The sequence below is a fragment of the Cannabis sativa genome, chromosome 9 (genome assembly GCF_029168945.1).
Source record: "Cannabis sativa cultivar Pink pepper isolate KNU-18-1 chromosome 9, ASM2916894v1, whole genome shotgun sequence".
Classification (NCBI taxonomy): Eukaryota; Viridiplantae; Streptophyta; class Magnoliopsida; order Rosales; family Cannabaceae; genus Cannabis; species Cannabis sativa.
This window is the reverse complement of record NC_083609.1, coordinates 58,101,779-58,122,598: the sequence shown is the minus strand read 5'-3', so window position 1 is coordinate 58,122,598 and position 20,820 is coordinate 58,101,779. Positions and strand designations below refer to the sequence as shown.

Genomic DNA, 20,820 nt, shown 5'->3' with positions numbered 1-20,820 from the left:
TAAATATTAAAGACAAAAATTCAAATTAGCCATAATAACTATCATTGATTAATAGTCTCTCCAGCCTGGAAATAGCAATGTGAAATTAAGTCTTTTGCTTTAAATAATAATTTTCAAATGACTATATAGCCACGTGAAAGGATCTTGGATTAGATGCCATCTCTCAATATTACCTATTAATTAATTATAACAGAAAGATTGAGATAGATAGTGCTATATGGAGCCAATAATATTTTTATACATTTAACTATGATATTCTTATAATTGCATATTTTCCATTATTTTTTTGTCTTTTATTTAATCACGATCCACGTCCAAACAAGCAAACTATTCATTGCCTCATATGATGTGATGGAGTCATGCATCGTCTAATATTTTTAATGTAAAAATGTACATTATAACAAGTTCAAATCTCTTATAGTCTCCTAATAAAAATAAAAAAAAATTCCTAGTCCTCCAATGATGGAGCATTATTTATATATTAAGAAATATTTTAGTCTATTTTTTCTTTTTTGTGAAAATTGAACTTATCTATACAAATCATAGTAGGACAAACTTTGATTCATGAATCTCAATACTAAGTTAATCAAGTCTTGAGTAGAAAATGGTATTTATATAGTGAAAATTACATTAGAATGAATTAGTTTGTAACAAAAAAAAAAAAAATAACAGAATGCTAAACTAATTTCAAGTGGCCTTACTAACTCTTACATCACCACTAGGGCTGTTCAAAAATGAACTTATTTTTCTTAAAACGAGAAATATAATAAAGTCTGAACCCTAGATAATATTTAGCATTTTTGAGCAAGAAAATATTTCAAAACTTTGAATGTGATGTCTCAAGCCCACTTTGTGATGTCTCAAGCCCGCAAGCCTTGATTAGAAATCTAAAAATTTAAGAATGAATGTAGAAAAATAAGAAGTATGGAAGGGTTGAGAGGAGCAACCATGAAGAAGAATAAGACTTTGACTAATTGGTGGAGGTCGTTGATCGGAAGATTGATAATGAGGTTGGAGGGTTGAGAGAAGAAGTTGGGAAAATGATTGAGGAAAAATGGTCTGTTTTAGAGAACAGATTGATTGAATTGGAGTCCTAAGGTGAATCTTTAGCGAGATCATTGGGTGAATTGAAAGATGTGAATTGGTTGTCTAAGGATGAGTTTAATAAGATTTTTGAAGAACTGAAGAACAAAATTACAGGAGATGATGTTGGTAATGGAAAAGCTAGTTTGAATGACATTAGAGTGTATGCAAGAGATTTGGTATTGAAGGAGATTGAGAAACACGCAGCTGATGGGGTTGGGCGGGTGGATTATGCTTTGGGTATTGGTGGAGGCATGGTTGTGAAACACTCTGAACCTTATTTGGTAGGAAAAGGAGGCAAGTGGTTTTTAAGGAGTGCAAGTTATGATGTTCACAATGATGCCAGAAAGATGTTAAAGCCGAGTTTTGGAGAGCCGGGACAATGTTTTGCATTGAAGGGCAGTAGTGGATTTGTTGAGATTAGGCTCAGGACAGCAATTATTCCTGAAGCTCTTACTCTGGAACATGTTGCCAAGGTATTATTTTCTCTACATACGATTTCATATAGAGCGAATAACCTTGTTTTGGAGTCTTGTTATGGTAGAAAATTTCATGCTTATTGCATGTGATATATGAATGATTTAATTACAGCAGCACTATATTGATAAGTTTTGCCAATGCTTATATTGACAAGGAATATTTAGTATTGGAACATGTTGATGATGATTTCTAGGCAAGTTGATATGTCATGGATTGTATGACTATAGACCCATCAGATTTTATGTATGGTAATGTGCATCTCTTACCAAAAACGTCTGTGATGAAATTGGCCAAATAGATTTTTTAGTTTGTGGATGAATCTCTAATACCCTTTATTTATAACTTGTATTCATCTTTGACACTGTGGCTATATATTTTTGATTGAATATTTGTATATCAGTTTTCTTATTTGTCAATCGCACTTCTTGGATCAATAATGGTGTTTTTATAGACCAGTCTTAGATTTTGTTGTGTTGTGGTTTTAGATGTGTATGGGGCTGAGCTGATTCTGTATATGTTTTGATGTTGGATGGTTCTTCCGATTTTAGTGTATGTAAATGATTATGCGCTGATATTTGTTGAAGCTTGTCACATGATGTGGCATGCAAGAAATAGAATTTCATATGCTGGTATTATGTAATAAAGTTTCAAGGGTGTTAAATCTAGGATTCAGAACAGAATCATAGAACAAGATGAAAGAAAATGCAGAACAAAGATTTATGAAAGAGGGAAGAACAGAGAAGAAAGAAAGGAAAGAATGGAGAAGAAAGATTAATCTCATTGAACAGATTTTCAATACAGCCTTATATACAAAGCTAAGCTTAACAATACTGAGACTAAGCCAAAACAGAATAACCGAATGTGTAACAACCCACACAACAGAAAACTAACTCACACAGTAGCTAACTAACTCAATAACAGAATGAACAGTCAAAGGTTAACTGTCATAACTGTCACGAGGCTTAACACCGCTCCTCAAACTCAGAATGGGATGATCAGTAATTCTGAGTTTGTCTCTAAAACCAGAGAACCTTTGACTAGAAATGGCTTTGGTGAGACCATCTGCAATCTGGTCAAGGGCAGCCACATGTTTGATTTGAACCATCTTGTTCAACACCTTCTCTCTGACAAAATATAGATCCAATTCTATATGCTTAGTGCGAGCATGTAAAACTGGATTTTGTGTGAGCATAATCGTACTGAGGTTGTCACACCATATTGTAGGAGGCTGAGGCATGTGAATGTGAAGTTCTGAAAACAAGTAGTGCAGCCAGGTCAATTCAGCAGTGACATTTGCAACACTTCGATACTCGGCTTCAGTACTAGACCGAGATATGGTTTGTTGCTTTTTACTCTTCCAAGCAATGAGATTCGAACCAAAAAAGATGGCATACCCCGAGGTTGACTTTCTGTCATCTGGATCCGAAGCCTAATCGGCATCACAAAAGGCAACAAGGTCATGAGATTCAGGTTTGGAAAAGGTGAGACCATAATGCATTGTGCCACTAATGTACCTCAGAATGCGCTTGACAGCTTGCCAATGAGTGGACAATGGCTTTTGCATAAATTGGCACACCTTGTTCACACTAAAGGATAGTTCGGGTCGAGTAATGGTGAGGTATTGCAACGCACCAACAATGGATCTATACTGCTGAACATCAGCAAGAGGCTCCCCTTCATGTGCAGACAACCGAAGACCACTTGTCATAGGTGTTGGAGAGGACTTGGAACCAAACATTTGAGCCCTGACAAGTAAGTCTTGTGCATACTTCTTTTGACAAAGATGAAGGCCTGAATCGGTATGCTCACTTCTATACCAAGAAAATATCGAAGTTTGCCAAGATCTTTAAGAGAAAACCGAGTATTCAGATCTGCAACAAGAGTGTTAACAACAGTTTGGTCACTCCCTGTTATTAAAATATCATCAACATACACAAGAACAAGTGTTGTTGATGTAGGTGAGTGATTAATGAACAAGGAGTGATCAGACTTTGAAGGAGTAAACCCAAAGGATGTCAAACTCTGTTGTAATTTGTCAAACCAAGCCCGAGGAGCTTGCTTAAGACCATATATGGCCTTATTGAGTTTGCACACAAGCTGTTCTTGACCTGGGATTTCAAAACCGGGGGGCTGAGTCATATAAACCTCCTCTTGTAAATCACCATTGAGAAAAGCATTATTGACATCTAGTTGTCTAATTTGCCAACCATTAGACAAAGCTAGAGTCAAAACCACCCTAATAGTGACAGGTTTAACCACAGGACTAAAAGTCTCTGTAAAGTCAAAGCCTGCTTGTTGGTGAAAACCTTTAGCCACAAGTCTAGCCTTGTTTTTGAGCACACTCCCATCAGGATTCTCCTTGATTTTATACACCCATTTGCAGCCTATTGCTTGTCTCCCTTCAGGAAGTCTAACAAGAACCCAAGTTCTATTTCTTGCTAAGGCAAGTATTTCATCACTCATAGCATTGTTCCATTGTTCTTGTTGAAGAGCTTCTTTGAGAGAGGTTGGTTCTCTAGAAGCCAGGTACACTTTGGGTTTTAAAAACACCCATCTTTGACCTGGTTTGCATCCTGTGCATGTTGTGTTTCCCTGGAGCATTAACACAGCCAGCAACTAATGGTAAGGCATCAGGAGATGAGTAAACAGGAGCAGTTCTGGAATCTGGTATGACTGGTACTCGAGGGGAGGTTGAGAAAGGTTGATCAGTGTGTGTAACACTGTCAGAACCAGCATTCGAAGAACATGGAGATAATCCTGAAAAGCCACCTGTATCAGCACTCGGATACTGATCTGCACACCTGCTGTTAGTAGGAAACTGTCCAACAAAAAGGTTAGAGGGAATGGCAGTATCAAATAAAGCATGTTGGTCATTGTGAGTGGGAGTTGGAACATTATTCAACTCAACAGCAGCATCAGATGGAGCAATAGATATAGATGCAGAAGCAGTGTCAGTTTCTGCTGGTGCAACTAAATCTGTTGCAGAAAAAGGAGTTTTAAAATGACAACACACATGTATAACAGCAGAAACATGTGATGGGATGATAGGATCAGGTGTATGATCTTGCTGATTGTGAGCTTGTTCATAAGGAAAAGAGAATTCATCAAAAATAACATCACGAGAGATGTACAATCTACCCTTCGAGTCAAGGCACTTGTAACCTTTGTGATTCAAACTATATCCCAAAAACGTGCAGGGTGCAGACCTAAACTCCAATTTATGTTTGTTGTAAGGTCTAATATTGGGATAACATTTGCATCCAAAGGTCCTAAAGGTAGTGTAATCAGGTTTAGTGTGAAATAATGTTTCCAAAGGAGAACATTGTTGCAGCAAGGGAGTAGGAAGTCTGTTGTGTAAATAAACAGCAGTCCTAAAAGCTTCATCCCAAAATTTTAGAGGTAATGAGGCTTGTGCAAGAAGGGCAAGTCCATTTTCAACGATGTGCCTATGCTTTCTTTCAGCAAGGCCATTTTGTTGATGAGTTGTAGGACAAGGATGTCTATGATGAATGCCACAATCAGTAAGAAAGGAAGTGAAAGACCTGCACTCACCTCCCCAATCAGTTTGGAGAGTTTTAATAGACTTGCCAAGTTGTAACTCAGCTTCAGCTTTGAAGTGTTGGAAGGTTTTGAGAGCATCTGACTTGTTCTTAAGAAGATACAGCCAGGTGAACCTAGAGTAAGCATCAACAAAATGAATATAATATTTGTAACCATTAAAGGATGGAACAAATGATGGTCCCCAAAGATCTGAAACCACAAGCTGAAGTGGTTCAGAAATAACAGTTTGAGATGCTTTTGGAAATAGAAATTTATGAATTTTACCAAGACAACAAGCTGAGCAAATGGAAAATTCAGAATCTTTATTAACATTGGAAATGTTACAAGATTTGAGTACAGTTTGGACCACTTTTTCAGAGGGGTGACCAAGCCTATTATGCCACAAGGTAAAATTGTTTTGTACATTTGTGTTACACTTATAGCAATTAGATACAGTAACAGATGAGTTATTGAGTGTTGCCACAAAAGTACACTTGGAATTTGGTTGAGATAGAGTGCTTTCATTAATGGGTGGGCTGCTGGTTTGACTATGACTTGGCTGCTGCAAGTCTTGAAAGTTGATTCTAGAGGTGGGAACTGACTGGATTGGGCCAAGTTGAGACTTGTCAAAAGTATATAGGCCATTCTTGTGGATTCCCATCAGCAAGGTAATATTGCTCACTTTGTCCTTGACACAACAAAAATCATCATGAAATTCAAAATACACATTATTATCTTTGGCAAATTTAGAAATACTCATGAGATTTTTTGTAATTTCAAGGACATGGAGTAAGTTATTAAGAACAAGAGAATGAGATGCATGCTGAGGAGTAAAAAAAGAATGACCAATATGCTTTATTGACAAACCTGTACCATCTCCCACATGCATTTGGTCTGTCCCTTCATAATCATAGCAAACAGCCAGGTTTTGAGCTTGAGGAGTACAATGGTTTGTTGCTCCCGAGTCTTGATACCAATTAGAATCAGTAGAACTGTTGTTGGTGGTCAGATTAGCTTGGGGTTTCTGTGGTACAGTGACCTGATTGCTTGCACCTGGTTTAGTTCCTGAGAAGGACTTGTCAAAACGATAAAAACAGTCGTGTGCAGTGTGTCCAAAACGCAAGCATAATTGACATTGAACCTTATTATTCAGGTTTGTACCAGTTCTGTTAGCTTGATAGGGAGGAAAATTGGAGAAATTACCTTTCACACCAGAACTATCTCCACAATTAAAGCTTCTAAACACAGGTTGATTGAACTGACCTGAGTTGTTATAAACCTGAGAATTTCCTCTCCCATACTGCTGTCTGAACCTTCTCCAGGGAAGATTTGCCTCCATCAAGGTGTCTAAATGTTGATCTTGATCACCAGTGACCAGGTTTGCACTCACATCGAATTCCTTTCCAGATTTTTCAATTCTGGACTCAGAAGCTAGGAGCAGTGCCTCGATTTCTCCGACTGTGTATTGTTCAGTTCTGGTGTTTGTGGAAATGACGAAGGTATCGTATTCGCTTGGAAGGCCTTTGAAGATCGCAGCCACATGATCACGATCGCTCAAGACTTCTCCCACAGAAGCAAGGAGATCTACCGATTGTTTAACCTTCAGGAGATAGTCATTAAGACTGAGATTACCTTTCTTTAAATTCTGCAATTTCGTACGAAACTCAAGAATTTTCGAGGACACTTGCAATGTGAAATGCTTCTCCAGTGTAGACCAGATCTGCTGTGCTGAATCGCATCCCACCATTCGAGTCAAGAGACTCTCTGTCATCGAAGATAGCAGCCATGAGACTAGGAGTTGATCTTGAATCTCCCAATCGATGAAGGCTTGATTTACTCTGTTTTGCACTCGATCTTCAGGAGTTTGGAATTCTGCTGGTGGTGGATCTTTGATGAACTTTAGAAGGCGATTGCCTTTGATTGCAGCTAAGACCTGTTGCTTCCACAAAAGGAAATTGTGATTATTCAAACGAATTGAAATACTGTGATTAAAGTATACAGGTTCTTGATGAGTTGAAATCCGAGGCTGAGCTGCCTGACCACCATTGAAACCAGATGTGTTGTTCGAGTTGCCACCACGAGCAGATCCGAGAGTAGCCATATTAACATTGAGCGGAGGCCAACGCTCTGATACCATGTTAAATCTAGGATTCATTGCAGAATAGAATCATAGAACAAGATGAAAGAAAATGCAGAACAAAGATTTATGAAAGAGGGAAGAACAGAGAAGAAAGAAAGGAAAGAATGGAGAAGAAAGATTAATCTCATTGAACAGATTTTCAATACAGCCTTATATACAAAGCTAAGCTTAACAATACTGAGACTAAGCCAAAACAGAATAACCGAATGTGTAACAACCCACACAACAGAAAACTAACTCACACAGTAGCTAACTAACTCAATAACAGAATGAACAGTCAAAGGTTAACTGTCATATAAGTGTCATGAGGCTTAACAAAGGGTAATAATAGGCTAGATGGCTTTAATAAATTCTGATTAATGGTACAAATATGTGTTGCTTTTGAGTTGTTCTTTCCAATTTTCTTGGGAAATTTTAAACTTGGGTGTTTGGAAATTCTCTAAGGCCAGCACAGTTGTTTGGTAATTACTGTTTGGAAATTTTCTAATTCTTTCTAAAAGTCAAAACTCGGAGTATTCTGAGTAATTATTTTATAATTCTATACTAAAGTTAGTTTCATATTGGTTTTCTGTCTTGCATTTCTAGTGCCTACTTTTTCTCCTCTATGTGCATGTTGTACTAACACTAAGGTATATATGTGTTGTGTATAGAGTGTTGCTTTCGACAGATCAAGTGCTCCGAAGAATTGCAGAGTCTCCGGGTGGCTGCAGGAGCAAAATTCTGAATGGTCATATGATTCGGAGAAGATGTTTCTTCTAGCCGAGTTCAATTATGACCTTGAGAAGAGCAATGCACAGACCTTCAATGTGTTGGAGTCAGTGGGCTCTAACGTTGTTGATACTATGAGGTTAGATTTCAGTTCAAACCATGGAAGCCCTTCTCATACTTGCATTTATCGGTTGAGGATGCACGGTCACGAACCATACTCGGTTTCTATGATGCCAATGCAATCTTGACACCACCATCACCAACACCAACACCAACACCATGTATTCCATCCATTCTTGTAATATTTTGCTTCTCTCTCTTAATCAGATCTAAATACAGAGCTTGAATTGTAATATTTTTTGTGCAACTCTGTATATCTCCAAATGGTATTTTTTGTTGCTACAGTGTTAGTGGATATATGCTTCGAAGGTCAACATTGAGTGTATAATGTTGAGGTAATATTTGCTACAAAATTTATATATAGCATCAAATGTTGCATTTGATTCCGATAAATAAGAATGCGAATAAGAATATAATAGTAATATAAATAAAATGGAACAAAATATAAAGTCCATTAAAAAATGATAAAAAAATTATCAAATTTTCTTATCTATAACTTGAAATATATAAAAAGAACTTTTATGGTAAGAACATCAAGGAAAAGTAAGGCTAGAGTTCGGTTTTTATTATCACCATATTCAAAACAAGAAACAATATAAAGAGCTTACATTGGAAATAAACATATACTAATGTATATGATATTATTATTGGAATTGAGATAATGAAATGACAACGTGTAATAAATTATTAAAGTATTTAAATTATTATATTTTTTAGTATTCAAGTATTTAAATTATTATTTTAGTGGAGAAAGTATTTAAATTATTATATTTATAGTATTTAAATATTTAAATTATTTTTTTAGCCGTAAAAATATTAAAATTATTACGTCAACAAACTTAAATACCAAAAAGTTAATTTGGGCATTAAGTTTTACAAGCATAATAATCTTAGTATTTTTGCTGCAAAATAAAAAGTAATTTAAATACCTAAATTTGTAATAACTTTTGTACTTTGGCCACTAAAAGAATAAGTTAAATACAAATGTAAGTACTATAAATGTAATAATTTAAGTACTAAAGAAAGTACTATCAACCCGTTTTAGGATGTGCATAAGGGCATTTGAGCATATAGTGATGATCTTTGTTAGATTCCAATTGACTATTCCATACTGCATGTGGATCTTTGGTTGAGAACTTTGTCCAACTAGCACTAGTATTCTCATACCTACTATGTGTAAGACGTCTAAAATACGGCACATTCCAATTCCTGTTAATATCATATGGGTCAATATCCACAGTAAATATATCTCCATAAGGTCTAACAGAGTGGGGAAGAATAGGCATAGAGACTGGATCAGCAGAGACAGCAGCAAGATCAGAAGTCACAACAATGCTCCTACCATCAGGACTAAAAAATGGATGATTTACATGGCCTTGAAGATTATACCCACTTCCAAATACTCTTACCACAACACAAGGATTATTTGCATTTACTAGAAACACAGCAAAAAATCCTGGGTCAAGACCATTGTCAGTTTTTGGTGCATATGGTGACTTGTGTCTAGATGAAGAGAACACTATCCAATCATTATTTGGTGACCAACTGCAATGTGTATCAGTCCAATTCCCTGTTGTTAGCCTTCTTGTTGTTCCTCCAAACTCACCACATTCTGCATTTTCCATTATGTATAGATTTTTGTGTCCTTCTATTCCTCCATATCTTGTAGATCGAAATACTATTTTTGTTCCTGTTATGAACTTACAAACCCGTTACAGCAATTAACTTAAACACTATATATTTATGTGTATATTATAATGTGCCTTGCTTGTTAACTACACAATATAGTTATTGTATCAAATGATGTTCTGTTTGATTAAGTTTTTACTTTTGATTATAGCTAGAAGTATAAGATAAATATAAACTTTAACTCATTTTTACTGTTTGGATAACTATTATATATGAAAAATACTTTTTAAAGTGTTTGAATATCATTAAAAAAAATTGTGAGTAAATTAATAATTATTTAAACTATTTTAATTTTAAAAATAACTTCTCAAAAGTTCTTTTAAAAGAAACTACAAATCTTAGCTTCTTCCCAATGGACTTTTAAATTAAAAAAAAAAAAATAACTTTTTATTTTTTATCCAAACCCACCTAGAAGAATTTTTTTAAAATCTAAAAGCCAAAAAAAAAGATTATAGAAGCTAAAGCCAAATAGATATATTTTCATTCATATAGAAAGCAACTATAATAAGTGTCAATTTCGTGTATTAAGAAAAAATACGCGTACAACTAAATGTTAAATCTTATTTTTGACACAGTAAATTATTTTATCTTTTTTTAAGAAGAGGTATTTCTACTATAAATAGCTTACAATGTATACAAACATACACTACAGGAAATGTCACTTTTACCACCATATTTTTGTGCTAGCAAAAGTTTGGTATTGCGCTGGTAAAATAGAATTTACTTCTGATGTGTTGGCAAAATGGGTTAGCAAATCAATGTTGGTATTAGAACTTTTGTCAGTACAAAATGAAAAGCGCGGGCAAAAATACCTTTTCTCAACGCGTAAATGTGCTGTAAAAGTTAGATTTAGCCACTGCAAATGTGCACTGGAAAAACTTTGAAAAATGACATTTCTTATAGTGATATATGAGTATTTTAGCTATAATTTATCCAAGTGCCAAAACGAATATGATGAATTAGATAAAAAGAAATTACTACCTTGTGGATTGGATGATGGAAAAGCATTATTAGTGCCGCATGCAGTAAGTTGTCTGATATTTTGGTTATATTTTCGAACATGTTGCATGGCACAAATGGCTACGGCTGCTTTAGGGTTGAAAGGTTCTCCCATGCAGAAATACAATGTATCTTTTCCGGGATCTTGGTTCCAAACTGGTCCGAAAATGCTAATATTATTTGTTGCCTAAAAGAAAAAAAAGATTTTTTTTATTTTTACATTTTAAAATATTTTTTTTTATATATATATAATTTTATGGAAATCCACACAAAAATCTACGTAACAACTAACGAAGCAATCTAAATCGCAATCAAAATCTAAATAGCAATTCTAATAAAAATTACTGGAACAACCCAAACTGTAATTTTTTTTAAAAAAAAAAATTAAAAAAATAATATATAAAGTAATTCCCTAAAAAAAACTTAAATTTTAATTTTTTTTGCAACTCTATTTATTTTCTATAACGGTATATAATGCAGCTTCAAGAGATTTTCCACAATTGTTTTTTAGAAATTTTGTAACTATTATTAGGATGTTGAAAAATATATCTTTTTGCAACAATACTTATTTTTAATTATGTTTTTTGACATTCTATAAAAATGATTTGTAATTTTATGAAAATTTGTAAAATCTTCTAAGTAACTATATTATATATCGTCATATAAAAAGAAATAATGTTAAAACTTATTAAAAATATATTTACATTAGTTGGACTTAGCTATAGAATAATTTTTTATTTTATCAAGTCAATAAATATGTTCATCTAACATATAATATTATTTTGAATCTTGTACATTTTATAAAAGTTACACTCATTTATTTTGTTTTTTGTTTTTTTAGAATCACAATTATTTTGTTAATATTTTATATTTTTTAAAATAATAATAAGTAGTATCTGGAGCTCAATTTAGCTCAATTTTAGACGATTTTTTTTAATATAACCAATTTAAAAATAATTTCTAACACAAACAGATACAAAAAATATAAATTGTAACTAGTATTATTATAACACATCCAGATCGGGTTATTATTAAGTTTAATTTTGAGAAAAATGTGCTTAGGGTACTATTTGTAGTATTTTTAAAAATACAAGGTTTAATTTGTCATTTAACAAAATAGATAGTCCAATTAATAACTTGTGCAAAATAGAATGTCCAAAATATATAGGGGAGAAGTTGAAGAATACCCACTTTTTTTGTACATTAACTAAATTTACCTCTATATAAAATTTAATTCAAATATATATCTCTTTTTATGAGTATTATACCTAAATTATCCCCACACACTCATATAATTAAGACATAATTTCAAACATAATAGATTTATGTTCTTTGTAGATAGATGTGTAAGTTTATAGGACAGTTGACGCAAAATTTTTATTAGAGAATTATGAAAAGTATCGTGAAACAATAGGGGTAAAATTGGTAGAATGATTGAAAAAAGAAGTGAAAATAATAAATTTTAAATTAAAAAAATAAAAATTAAAAGCATCAAATTAAAAGAAGTATATAACGTAATTTCTCTACTTACCGTATAAATTTTATGCAATCCTTGATTATCCGCTAAATATAGATTCTTGAAATCATTATCGACGAATGCAAGCTTAGATCCATCTTTGGAAAAGGTTGGAAACACTCCTGAAACCCTAAACAATCCTACATCTGGACATGGAGAATCCAACACCTTGAAATTTTCTTCAATATCATGATTTCCACCCTGTCACAAAAGTAAATTAGTTATTAGCTATTTATTTTGTGAACAAGGTTTATTAATAATTAATTTAAAATTAATTAATATTGTATATATTAATTAGGTTATAGTATATTTATTTTTTTAAGTTATCCATCCATGCCTAATTTATGTATACAGTAACAAAAAAGTTATCTTTAGTAATGAATTTTTAGTTATAGCGTAAAAATAATAATTTATAATTAATTATAAGTTTTTTTTTTTTTTACTTTTAGTTATAAGTTTTAGTAACAAATTTTGGAGTAATGACTTGCAAATCATGATGATGAATATTTGAAATTTAATTAGTATATATGTATGGAACAGAAACAATTAGTTTTAAGAATTAATTTTTATTTTAGTCTTATATTATTGAAATTAATTTTAGGATGTAAATTTAAATTATTTTATTATAATTTAAAATAGTTTTCCATTTTCTTTAGTTTGAAATAAATTAAAATACTTATTATATTTTAAAATACATTGTAATTGTTTTTAATAATATACTTACTATAGGTTTAAAAGAAGGGCAAAAAAGATAAATGTTAAATAATTTGAATATTTTGGTACTTTTACCATAAAAGATAAAAAAAAAAAATGGTATTTAACTGTAAATAAACACAAAGTATTTATATATATCTTTATATATTAAAAGTACCTATTTAACGACATTTCTTGGTTTAACATTTCTTGGTTTAACAGAATATACTTAAAAATAAAAAAATATTCTGTTAATTTTAACGATTAGATTTGATCTCCCGTTAACAAATAAACCCAATAATTAAACCAAAAAATTAAACAATCTTTTAAATATTAATAATCTCTTTTTAAATTAAAAAAAATCATCTTAGCCACATATCTCTCAAACAAACCTATCTTGGGAGAATATTAATAATTTTTTTTTTATTTATTTTTTACAAAAGAAAAATATAGATAAAATGTTTAGAAAAGATAATATAAATGTGAGACTGAGTTGCCCTTTCTGTAATTACATAGAAAAGATAAAATGTATAGATAAATATATATATATATGTGAGACTGTATATGTAAGAGAATTTAATTCAAAAAAAAATAATATAAATAATTACAGAAGGGGCAACTCATTGCTATCGGGGAAGAAGAAGATTGATTGTGTTGGCTTAGAGATTTTGGGGCTTGGGCTTAAAAAAATAAAAAGAAGAGGAAATGGTCTGTAATTAGTATTTACCTTATATGTGTGTGCTTATTTTTAGTTTTATTTTTAATTTTACCACCAAGAGGAGAAGGTTGAAAAATATTAGAATATGAAAATATTATTGGTGCTTATTAGTAATTTGCAAAGAATGTGAAAGTCTATAAATATATAGTTGTGTAGCTATTATTATATATGAAATGAGATCAGGGCCGGCCCAAGCATTGGGGGCCTTGTGCAAAATTTTAAAATTGGGCCCTTTAGGAAAAAAAAAAAAACCCATGTACATTAAAACTACAATTCTATTAGTAGCTTTTTTTTAAAAAAAAAAAAAAAATTGCTTCATAAATTTTCAATTAATTTTTTTTTTATTTATGTATAGATAATAGGAAAAAAAAGAAAAAAAAAATAGGCCTTTTTTTTTAAAAAAAAAAAAAAATTGGGCCTTAGAAAAATGGGGCCCTTGTGCAATGGCCCAAGCTGCCCAATGCTTGGGCCGGCCCTGAATGAGATAATAGAACTTTTTTCAATTAGAAGATTAATGTACATTTTACTATTAATAACATACATTATTATAACATAATTATGTTTTACTTACTAAATATACTGACACATATTTTATTTTTATAAAACAAATCGTTCAAATAATTATACTATTTTAATTATTAATTAAAATAAAAAACTAAAATATTAAATAAAACTAACACTACGTGGCTTGACACGTAACAATCACCTTGTATATATAAAAAAAAATTGTTGCACAAACAAAACTAATGAAAGAAAAAGTAACACTTTGGTAAATTTTACATCCATTTTTTTATGCAATAAAGCACAAAGTTTTAGTAATTTTATAGTAAATATTTTTTCTTTTTTGTAAAACTAATGTTATCACTAAAAAAAATTGTGATTTAATGTATATATTAGTGAAAAAAATCACAAATTATTTATAAGTACTATTTTTAAATTACAGACAAATTTTAGTTGTAATTGAAAGCGAAACTTAATCACAATTTTTTCTGAAGTGTACCTGTAGAAAGTTTGTCTTAGCACGATGATAACCAATGCGTTTTCCACCATCAATGACAAAAGGGTTAAAATGGTCAGCCTCTGGTGCTATGTACAAAGTGATTTGATTGGGTTGCATTCTTTGAGTAGAGTCAAAAACTACAATGTGTCGATGATCTCCACGAATAACTGCAACGGCCACAGTGGTCGCATTAATAGCCGCGGGAGTCATTGCATTCGTGTACTCAGGGGTGACACGAATGCATTCTCCTCTACTAAGGTCAGTTCTGAACACACCCCAATATTTTCCAACCTTACGATGAAAAAATATGACAAAGTCACTTCCCCAACTCGGCCAACCTCCATTATTTATAACTACTCTGCGACAACAAGGCTCTTCTACATTCATAACAATAATGTCTGTCTTTAGATCTTCAATCTCACCATCCCATCCACCTTTATTCTCGAATGATGCCACTGCTATACTCATTCCAGAGGGTGATACTGAAGGACTTAAGTCAGCTTGTCCTATAATTGATAATTAAGTCAAAGTGTTATAATTTGATACAAAAAAGTTAGACGTAAAAATCTTTTTGTGTCAATAGAAAAGTGTCGCAAATAACCTAATGGGGTAAGGCGTCTAGTTTGGGCAGTGATAAGATGAGTTTTGTAGACAGCAGTCCATGGTTGACGACGTTTACCAGGATCATCCTTAGTAGTAACATAAACAAGATAATCACCAGCAACGCATCCTCTATCCTCCATACGAACACCATCAAATGTGCCATATACATCAGCGAAACAAAAGATTTTAACTCTATCATTGAAGCGAAAAGCTATGTAAAGCTTTTCAAGATGGTCGCGTTCAGACACAAAAATCATGCCCGAAAGACGACCTGAGTCAACGTCAGCCGCATTAAAGCCTTGACAAGCTAATTTAGGGCGAGTGAGAATTTTTTTAAGAGCAATTGATGGAATGGCTTGGCCATTGTAATTGTAGTGATTCCTATCAGTCATAAAAATCTCCCTTTCACATGATGACAGAGGAAACTGTGGGGATGAATATATGTCTAATGGCACTGGCGGTCGGTATGCCGAGAAGAAACCGATGCTTCCTCCCTTCTCCTTATCTGTATCTATATATTTATATATATTTAATAATTAATAATTATATAATAATTAATTATGTTAACACACCATCAAATAATAAATAAAAGTTAAAATATATTTTTTTAACTGTAAATTTTATTTAACTAAACTAATTCAGTCTCAATAATATTAGCAAAATAATAATAATAATAATAATAATAATAATAATAAAAATCTTAATGAATATATAAAGATAATGATGAATAGCATATATATGAATTAAACCGACACAAATTTAATTGACATGAATCTATACACCTTTTTTACAATTAACAATATTTCATTGAAAATAATTGGAATATAATATATTTGAGGATATTTCTTTAACTAATATATAAATATATAATGTTATAAGAGTACTACTGAAAATATATGGAGTAGAAGCCTTACCTATATTAATCGGATATGAGCAATAATAGTTCCCTTGAGCCATTTTCTTTCTTCTGTTTTTTAATTAGTGGATGATTAATGAACCATTAAGGATTAATGTGTGTGATTTGTTTGATTAGATCTTATACTATTTATAATATAGGCAAACATAGATCACAGCCTTCTTCAAGTCTTTCTTAAATAATTTATTATCATTGACCAACATATACCCATGATATGCACATGAAGTACAAAAGTATATATATATACAACAATGTTTAGATTCTTTAAATAATCAGAACAAAAGATGTTACTCTACCATATTAATTAATTATGCACTGATACATTGATCCTTTTTATTTATATTAGTATTTAGAAAAAAAAAATAGTTTTATTTTTTTTTATTTTTTTATGAACGTGTATATTTTAATTATTTAAGACACATCTTGTAAAATTTTGAAAAATTCAAAAAAAATTACACACCAAAAAACTTTAACAACCATATATATAACGTACGTGACTATAAAATAATTAGATTTTTCTGAATAGATAAGAATAAGGGATGTATATATCGATGTACTTGCTTAAACTAATTAATTAATAAGGTAGAGTAATAATATTTTTTATTCTAATTTAAGGAATCTAAACATTGTTATTATAACTAATCTAATGTCATTATAATTATAATTGACTAATCTTTCTACCATGCAAATAGCCACGTGATATTAAGTCTTTGCCTTAATAATAATAATTTTAAATGACTAATTAATCTCCAATCCAAATACCGACGTGACTAATCAATATATATCAATATATATAAAGGAAAGCATCAAAAGATTTAGGTGGCATTCTCTATCTTTTTTATTCTATTTTTTCTAATTTTTGAGGGCTTAACATTTTCTCCAATAAAATCAAAGTGTGTTTGCATTAATTTTGTAACATTAAAAAAAAAAAAAAAAACTATTAATATGTACATTCATTTTGTAACATATAAAAACTATTGGTATTCCTTCCACTGATATATATAATTAGTCTTTATTAAGCACAAAATATATTATTTATTTATAGAATTTTATAGATCATATATAATTGAGTTTTTTAAAAAATATATATATAATTTAGTTTATGAGTAATAAAATTCATTTCTATATATATATAAAAAAATTCAGTACTTAATATTCACACATATACAATATTATTTTACACATTATTTACATATATTATTTATAATTGTATATTCACATACATAATTTATGATCCGCAATGATTTCTAATATTCTTATATTCTATATTATCTATTTTTATTTCTTTATTATTTTAAAAATTTCTTAACATATACAATTACAAAATAATAATAGCTCTACAAAAATAATAGTTACGATTAATTAATGTATCAAGATACAATGCATATATACACATATACACTCTTCCACCTTCCTATATTTGAGACAATATAAATTTTAATTAATATAATAAAATTATATATCATCAATATTAATAATTATACATTACTTTTTGAAAGTTCAAAAGACTAGGTTAGTAATAACACTATTTATTTTATACATATATATAATATGTTTTGGTATTGGTAAAGACTATACGACCCCTAAAATTTATGTACTTATATATATTTAGAAGCTCCAAAGTCCAAATGTTATATGAGTTTGGTATTGTAATCATATAGAAAATCACTTTCATGTATTCTTTTTATGTCTTCTTAAGATTTTAGTTTCTTCTATTTTTTTTTTTTTTTGAGCTATTCAAAAATATTCAAGTAATATATATCACTGTAATTGAAAATATTCATGTATTCTTTTTATGTCTTCTTAAGATTTTAGTTTCTTCTATTTTTTTTTTTCTTTTTGAGCTATTCAAAAATATTCAAGTAATATATATCACTGTAATTGAAAATTATTGTCATGTTAGTGTTGTTTTTATATGATATTTTGCAAGATTATCGTCACAAATGAAAATTCAACACAACAGAGAAAGTAAATTCTATTCAATTGTTATAGTTGCAAGAAAAAAAAAATATCAGGTAATTTTCTTTTGAAAAAAAAAAATCTCATATATTCTCTTACTATATTCTTCTCAATTCTCTTACTATTATCTATTACAAAATAAAATAAAAATGACACAATTCTTCTTAATTTTTATTATATTTTTTCTAATAGTCTCACCTCCTTTGTAATATATATGTGTATTTATATATATATACTAGAAGGTAAACACATGGAGAGGACACCCAAGTAACCTCAGAAAAATTACTGATAAAGCAAGTTGGGATTGAAAAAAGAAAAAAGATAAAAATAGTGAAAGAGATCCTTACGTTTTCCTCCACCGAAAACCTGGTGAACTGGTCTTTCTCGCCCAAAAAGCCTGAAAATCTTGGTCTTAACAGAAGACGGAGATTCCGGTTTCACTTGCTCCGATTCAGAGTCGGATGAGGGGGATGAAGAGTCGCCATGACCATGGATCTTCTCTGTAATCTTCTCGATCAAAGACTCCGATTTCGCCTCCGCGCTCTCAGTGTGCTCAGCCATAGTTTTTCCGATCCGATCCGAATGAAATACACTGAAAACGAAGCAAGGCAGGCTTGATTCGAATAATGATTGTTCCAGGAATTATGTTAATGCGTGAGAAAACGATTAATGGTGAGTGAGAAAACGATTAGTGGTGGACGATTATTTTTGGGTTTGGGGTTAAATTTAACAGAATATCCTTTTATTTGTAAAGCATATTCTGTTAAACTAAGAATTGCCGTTAGATAGGCACTTTTAATATATAAAGATATGCTTCTTCATTTATTATTTTACATGTATTACAATTACTAATTTTTTTAAAGGGACGCTTACTAATCTTGAGTATGAGCACAACCAGGGCCGGCCCTGAATTGTAGTGGGCTATAGGGTAAAAATTATTTTTTGGGCCCTTATTTAGAAAAAAATGGTATTTTTCAAAATCAGCAAAAAAATTGTATAATTTTAAAAGGGCAAATTTTTTTTTTTTGGGCCCCTAGACTAGGTGGGCCCTAGGCACAGGCCTAGCTCGCCTATGCCTAGGGCCAGCCCTGAGCACAACCAAAGTACGAGGTGACAGTCTACATGAGTTTTATCATGTTATTATTAGTTTTCTCAATTTTTATCATGTATTTTAGTTTTTTAATATTATTTTTATACTCCATACTCTATATATAAACTCTATATATAATGTATATATATTAATTATTTTTAATTTTAATGTAAATTAAATGTGCTATTAACATTATATTTCTATAGTTATGTAATAAATAGTCTACAATCTTTCCTTTAATAATATTATTAATATTAATATTAACAAAAAAAAATTGTTATGAATTAGTGTTAATAATTAATATCCTTTTAAAATATAATTAATAAAATATTAATTCTTTCATTGACGAGAATGAAAACTTTTTCTCTTTTCAACTAAAGATTATGAAAGGATTTTTTTTTTCCAAAAAATAAAATAAAAAGGAAGAATATAAAAGAATATATAACAATCTTTTAACTAGAAATATTTTTTGACATATTAATTAAAATATATTTAAGAAACTGAAGAAAAGAGAAAAAATTCTCTTTCTCTTCAATATAGAAATATTTAAAAAGATTAGAATATATTTATGATATTTTTATTATATAATTTATCTATTTTTAATTATTATTTAATTATTTTTTTGCGTATCTTAGCTATTTTAAATTTTATTATTAAGTAAAAGCAACAACTGAATACTTAGATGACTTGGAATCCTAATGTTAGCATTGTATGAGTATTTTTTTTTTTTATTATAGAAATGATAATATTTAAAGGCAACTTCTTAAAACTAATGCTATTTTAGCAAGCTTAAAGCTAAAGATATTGATAATATTACACAAAGCTTTGTAGTGTTATTGTGCTAATGTTTATTTATTTACTTTTAGCAAAAAAAAAAAAAAAAGATTATTCACAATTATACTATTCCTTTGCCAAAAAATTAACAATTAATGCAAGAAAAAATATTTCTCATTTTTTTTTTAACAAGTCAAAAAAAAAAAAAAAATCTATTTATCTTCTCATGTTAATTCATAAATACTTCAATTAATGACAGATGACCACCAATTAATGAAATAAAAAAATGAAGCCATAACCGATTTCTTATAGAATTTTTTAAAATTAATTAGTATATTAATGACTTATTTATATCATATTTAACCAATCACAAATATAAATAAAACAGTTAAAGTATTTATAAAAAAAAAAAGTAAAATAGTTAAACAATAATGATATTGATAGTGATAATGACAATAATAAAAATATTAAAAAAAAAATTCAAACAATAATAATATTGATATTATGTTAGGTATGTTTTATTTATTATTATGACAATTTCAGAGCAAAGACTTACAAATTAAAATAATTAAGATAATATTTATTTTTATTCTATTTCACTTATGCTTATAAATCTTTTTGATATATATTTTATTTAGTTTAAATTAAAAATAAAACATATATAATTATACAACTAATTTAATATTTTATAACAAACTACGAAAAGGGATTCTATTTAAAAGAAAAAAAAAACCTACAAAGGGAATTAAAAAAAAAGATAGCACATGTATTTTCAAATTGAATATTTAATTA

General features: G+C 30.1%; 3 protein-coding genes across 3 annotated transcripts in view; 1 reads left to right on the top strand and 2 right to left on the bottom strand.

Moving 5' to 3' along the window:
• LOC115723393 (uncharacterized) overlaps window positions 1–20,820 on the bottom strand; it is a 54,189-nt gene that overhangs the window by 13,217 nt on the left and 20,152 nt on the right. The window lies entirely within an intron of this gene.
• LOC115723969 (SUN domain-containing protein 1-like) lies at window positions 984–8,297 on the top strand. Its single transcript, XM_061104310.1, has 2 exons — window positions 984–1,559; window positions 7,894–8,297. Exons 1-2 carry the CDS (start codon window positions 1,338–1,340, stop codon window positions 8,197–8,199), a joined length of 528 nt encoding a protein of 175 aa, XP_060960293.1. The 5' UTR covers window positions 984–1,337; the 3' UTR covers window positions 8,200–8,297.
• On the bottom strand, window positions 10,683–16,666 carry LOC115724218 (uncharacterized). The gene is made up of 4 exons (XM_030653698.2): window positions 15,288–16,666; window positions 14,687–15,192; window positions 12,291–12,476; window positions 10,683–10,946 (listed from the first exon to the last, which is right to left on the bottom strand). Exons 1-4 carry the CDS (start codon window positions 15,679–15,681, stop codon window positions 10,683–10,685), a joined length of 1,350 nt encoding a protein of 449 aa, XP_030509558.2. The 5' UTR covers window positions 15,682–16,666.

What these genes read in the sequence shown, in the direction of transcription:
- LOC115723969 (XM_061104310.1), top strand. Translation starts at nt 1,338, where the DNA reads ATGGTTGTGAAACACTCTGAACCTTATTTGGTAGGAAAAGGAGGCAAG. An exon ending in CTCTGGAACATGTTGCCAAG is followed by an intron (nt 1,560 to 7,893) that starts GTATTATTTTCT and finishes TGTTGTGTATAG; the next exon opens with AGTGTTGCTTTCGACAGATC.
- LOC115724218 (XM_030653698.2), bottom strand. Translation starts at nt 15,681, where the DNA reads ATGACTGATAGGAATCACTACAATTACAATGGCCAAGCCATTCCATCA. An exon ending in TAGACGCCTTACCCCATTAG is followed by an intron (nt 15,193 to 15,287) that starts GTTATTTGCGAC and finishes TATCAATTATAG; the next exon opens with GACAAGCTGACTTAAGTCCT. An exon ending in GATTGCATAAAATTTATACG is followed by an intron (nt 10,947 to 12,290) that starts GTAAGTAGAGAA and finishes TTTTTCTTTTAG; the next exon opens with GCAACAAATAATATTAGCAT.